This window comes from Mytilus edulis, chromosome 3 (assembly GCF_963676685.1).
Source record: "Mytilus edulis chromosome 3, xbMytEdul2.2, whole genome shotgun sequence".
NCBI lineage: Eukaryota > Metazoa > Mollusca > Bivalvia > Mytilida > Mytilidae > Mytilus > Mytilus edulis.
Genome location: NC_092346.1, coordinates 94,400,833 through 94,406,664, shown reverse-complemented (window position 1 = coordinate 94,406,664; position 5,832 = coordinate 94,400,833). Strand labels below are relative to the sequence as shown.

Genomic DNA, 5,832 nt, shown 5'->3' with positions numbered 1-5,832 from the left:
TAATGTTCCATTTGATAATAATTACGCAGACCTCAGTTTTCAATTGCTTGAATATGTTTGTGTAGTGATGTCTCGGATTAAAATTAATGAATGATACATGTATTGCTCTATACTGAAAAAAGCTTCAACAACAGAATTTTAAATATCAAATCATTTATAAAATTGAGAAAGGAAATGGTGAATATGTCAGAGCGACAACCACCCGACCATAGAGCAAACAACAGCCGAAGGCAACCAATGGGTCTTCAATGTAGCGAGAATTCCCGCACCCGTAGGTGTCCTTCAGCTGGCCCCTGAAATATGCATAATAGTACAGTGATAATGGACGTCATACTAAACTCCGAATTATACACAAGAAACTAAAATTTAAAATCATACAAGACTAACAAAGGCCAGAGGCTCCTGACTTGGGACAGGCGCAAAATTGCGGCGGGGTTAAACATGTTTATGAGATCTCAACCCTCCCCCTATACCTCTAGCCAATGTAGAAAAGTAAAACAATAACAATACGCACATTAAAATTCAGTTCAAGAGAAGTCCGAGTCTGATGTCAAAAGATGTAACAAAAGAAAATAAATAAAATGACAATAATACATAAATAACAACAGACTACTAGCAGTTAACTGACATGCCAGCTCCAGACCTCAATTAAACTGATTGAAAGATTATGTCTTCATCATATGAATATCAGGTACAATCCCTCCCGTTAGGGGTTTAGTATCATACTATCATAAAATATATGAGAAGAACATAACCCGTGTCATGCCAACAACTGTTTTTTTAGAAAAAAATGTGTTTAGTTCCGATGCAAAGACCCTATCAGTGAATCAATGTTAAAGCCAAAATATGCAATCTTTAATGACCTGACAACAGTATCGTAACTATATCCCCTTTTAATAAGTCTATTTAAAGGTTTTGTTAGTTTGTGAGGAGAATACTGACATTTTTGTGCTTTATAAAGAATATTTCCATAAAATTTTGGATGTGAAATACCTGAACGTATAAGATGTCTGCATGTTGAGTTATATTTACGAATTATTTCCTTATACCGGTGATAAAATTTAGTAAATGTTTTGACCAGTTTGTGATATCGAAAACCCTGGTGTAATAATTTTTCAGTAATACATAAATTTCTCTCGCTAAAATCTAATACATTGTTACATACACGAGCGAATCGTACAAGTTGAGATATATAAACACCATAAGATGGTGACAAGGGAACGTCACCATCTAAAAATGGATAATTAACAATAGGAAATGAAAAATCATCTCTTTTCTCATAAATTTTTGTATTAAGCTTCCCGTTTATGATATAGATATCAAGATCGAGGAAAGGGCAGTGGTCATTGTTATCATTAGCTTTATTTAAAGTAAGTTCTACAGGATAAATTGCTTTAGTATACATACTGAAGTCGTCATTATTTAGAGCCAATATATCATCCAAATATCTAAAAGTATTGTTAAATTTTTGTATCAAATGTTGTTTTGATGGGTCTTTGCTAATTTTAGTCATAAATTGTAACTCATTTATGTCTTTTATCTCTTCCTTATTGACTGATATGAATAGAACATATATTAAATGTTGATAAGCGATCCTTGTAATTGCTATCGTTTTGTGTTATTTGTTTTTTTATTAAATACTTTCTCTGATAGTTGTGTATGTTGTGTCCTTTTTTCCCTTCAAAATGTATTGTTTTTTGTGTTTAATTTTTGTTTGTGTAAGTATTGAAATTGAAATAGAGGGAGAAGTGAAATTTAAACTATTGCATATTCAAGAGCTAATCAATCGAATTATCATTTAAGAGAAGTTTTGTATTAAAAGTAGACATGAACTTGACTAAGCTGAGAATAATTGACCGACAACAGAGAAACCTAGTTAAAGATATCAGAATGACCTTTACGATACCTTCCAAAGAAAAAATAGCTACTACGGAAATATAACAAACAATACATCTGTACAATTACTTATTTGCACACAAATCATCGTCTGACTGCAAATTCATTTTGTTTTTACCAAAAGAAGCCTTCTATAGTAATTGGTCAGAACCTTCCGACTTTTCTAGAAAATTAGTGTTATACTTGGCAAAAAAACACAACAATGCATATTTTGACTTCAGCTTTCACTGAAATAACTGTATGTTGAAATGCTCATCAGGTACAGTAAAGCTGGTATCGCTATTGGTTTTTTTTTTAGTGATCCTGGCCCAAAGGTGCAAGTGAGGTTTTTTGATCTTTTGATTCGTCGTCGTCCGTCGATTACTTTTATAAAACCTTCTCTTCTGTCACAACTGGGCCTAATTCAACCAAACCTTGGCACAATCATCATTGGGATGTATAGTTTTGTCTGATGACCCCGCCCACTAAAAAACTTGGCAGGCACGGCTAAAAATAGAACATACGGGTAAAATAAAGTGTTAGGCTTTTTTCTTTGACACTAAAGCATTGAGAGTAAATCTGAAAAGGAATAAAAATGTTTTTGACACCTACATTTTCATACCAAACATAGGGAAAGGAAGTAGAGTCAAGTAAACTAAAAGGGGGCAAATCCAACCTCCGAAAATAACAGACAGGGATAATACCAAGTTTCGGTCTTATTCAAAACCATACCATAATTTCCAAGGAGTTTGAGTTCATTTGCAGTGAATTAAATAACTATTTGCGATAAAGGTAATTTATTCAAACATACCATAAAATCATAATATTCTGTATTATATAATCAAATATGGAATTTATGCAATAAATCCAAATCTGAATAAATGACAAAATATTAGCAAAGGTGGCGAATAAAAACCGCCAAAAAATCCCCAATATTAAAGAATTTAAATTTGGGGAGACCGCCACCCGAACACTCCTAGGTCAATGCATTTTTATGAGTGGTGCACCTCCTCCCCCCAAAAAATAATAAAATACATGTTAAGCAAAAATTCTGGGTACATTGTTCAGTGTGTATACTAATCATTAACAAGTTATAAGACAACAATAATACAGAGCAAGCCCTGTTGACCTCTACTTATAGCATACAATTTTAAACCATCACACACACAAAGTAGAATGGTTAAATATATAAAAATTGTTAAATTAAATTTGCAAGGCACGCAAAGTGTTGACATATTATGTAAAAAATAAAGGAAAGAGCAAGCCCTGTTGACCTCTTTACTCATTTCTAATAAATAATCTAGTGTAAAAACAAATAAAATTCTACATTATACAATAACATTGACTGGTAGAGCAAGCCTTGTTGACCTCTACCTCAAAAATAATGTAACCTTATATAATTTTTTACAGCGTTTGATTTCCATCTCCCCATTTGTTGAATAACTTCTAAAGATACACCCTTGGCTGCTGCTGATGTTGCAGCCCCTATTTTAAGACTGTGACCTTTATAAAACTGGGTGTTTAAACCAACGAAATTAAAAACCGCCTTAAGTGATGCGCTGAAGAAAGCATATGATACTGATGTGCCACATGGAAATTGAAAGAGGGGACAAGAATAATGTTTAACCAAATTTAAATAACTAGACATAGCCATAACTGGACAAGCTATATTGCTAGTATTTTTGTCAATTGAAATAGTTTTTGGCTGCATGTGTTTATAATTCCTCATTGTGACCGTCATTCGCTTTGAAACCTTGTTTTCAAACTCTATATTTAAATCAGATAATTGAATGACATTATTTTTCCTGCTTTCGCTTTTAACAGCCATCTCGCCTATACGAAGAAAACAGTAAAAAGCCATGGACATCATTGCTCTTAGCAAAATTTGATTGTAGGGACTTTGTACAACTACCGGAATTGCTGCTACTAATTTTGACAAAATTTCTTTGGTGATTGGTAATCTATTATCACTTGAACTTCTTAGATTTTGGGCCCCTTTAATAATTTTCTTAATAAAAAATGAATCTGTAGGATCACTCCAAAAATTAAGTTTATGAACAAAACTGATGGCAGAAATGTAGGATGCTATTGTAGATGGCTGATAATTCTTTAAGAAAAGAAATGAAATAAAATGTGCTATCATAATGCTTGTAGATGGAAATGGTTGTACTACAGGAAATTTTTCTTTACAAAATTGCTGGAATACATTGAGCATCCTTTTATAAGATTGTCTTGTTGAATGTGATAATAAAGCTTGTAATAATTGTGCTGTTACAGATTCCAGACATGCAGTGGAACCGTAACTGGATTTAGATTTAACCAGGGAGCAAATCGATGGGCTTCCTGAAAAGAAAAACGAGATAGCAAATCACAGACCACATTTGTTTTTCCCGCTATGTGTTTTGCCCTAAAGTGGATATTGAATTTCATTGCTGACAGGACCATTCGACGAACTAATTTCATCAGATTTTTATCTTAAGATGATGTTTTATTTATCATTTGAAGACCCTTCCCTGCATGAAACTGTTGCATGTTTTTTGGAACATCTGACACACTCGTGTTTGAGTTTGCAAGTTGCGATGTTGGCACATTCTCCTGATCTGCAGTAGGCCCAGCAGTACCCCATTGGGAATGGATTATTTTGCTGCTGAGCCTGTCTTGGAAAGGGAGAAGTTCCAACCTGCCTATTTATTCTGTTATTAGTGTTACTATTTGAGGTTTGACTGGTATTGAAATGCTCATAAAAGGCAGTACGCCATAAATCATCATTTATATTAGACCAATCAAACCTCATCACTTTGCATACCCTGCGGAAAGCCTCGTCATATGACCTAGCCATGAGAAAACCAAATTGTTTTGACATGGCCCTTATATTATAAGCATATTTGATCAAACTGAGAATTAAATGAGGATATTTAACATGATGAATAGACATAAATATATCGAAAGCTGCTGTCCATAGGTGAATGTTGCCTTTGCCGTTGTTGAAATATTAACAGATTTTTTACTAAACAGAATGTCATCATTTTCCCCTTATTAAAATTTGGTAAAAGTTTTATCAAATCCAGATATAAATCGGACCAAATGTCTCTCCTTATTTTTTCATCTATATTAAAACCTAGAGGTAAAGTGTTCTGTAAAATATATGTAGCTGTTTTACCCATTGCGGAATTGTCAATGCCTAAAGCCTGTGATGAACCTTCAACTGTATCTTGACCTGTGTACGCTAACACATCAGGGTCCGTTACTAGTGGTGGTGCCAGTACATATGATGAATTTGGTCCGATTTCTGTAATTTGTATTGGTTCTGCATTGTGTACATTTGTTAAGTCCCTTCTTCTAGTGTTATCATGTGACACCCCATCTGTTAGACAATTGGTCAGAAAGTTTGTTGTTACCGGTTCTCTGTTGACGGTAAGTTGAACACCTGAATCTTTCAGCTGGCTAATCATTGCGGCAGCTATTTGGTCCGCTGATGGATGCGCAACAGGAATCTGGGGTATTGATTCTGCTGGTTGCTGTACTGGTTGAACGGGTCGATCAGCTGGTACTTGAGGGGGATCAGCCCTTGCACGCTTTCGCCGTCTTGGCTGTGGTGCAACTATGTCAGGGATGACTGGAACAGAGTCAGCATCCCTCAGATCTGTAGGTGCCACCCTTCTCCTCACTCTAGATCTCTGAGTTGGCATCTATAAATAAAACAACTAGAATATATGGCCTTTTTCACAATTGGTATATATGGCCAAAATTCCTTATAAATGAACCATATGATATAAAATAATGAAATCTGTACATGTATTGATTGTTTTAAAAGTTTTTAAATATTGACATGTACCAACCTTGTAGGTACAGAGCACCCCTTTAAATGGTAACCGTGTGTATAATGAAACACTTTTATCCATGTGTTTTTTAAACACATTTGACCATGTGCATATTGATAACCATTTAACCATGTGT

The 5,832-nt window shown here is 34.4% G+C and overlaps 1 protein-coding gene across 1 annotated transcript; it reads right to left on the bottom strand.

Annotated features, from left to right (window-relative positions):
• Positions 1–2,655: 2,655 nt before the first annotated feature.
• On the bottom strand, positions 2,656–5,566 carry LOC139517813 (uncharacterized). Its single transcript, XM_071309259.1, has one exon. It carries the CDS (start codon positions 4,088–4,090, stop codon positions 3,251–3,253), a length of 840 nt encoding a protein of 279 aa, XP_071165360.1. The 5' UTR covers positions 4,091–5,566; the 3' UTR covers positions 2,656–3,250.
• Between the last annotated feature and the right edge of the window lie 266 nt (positions 5,567–5,832).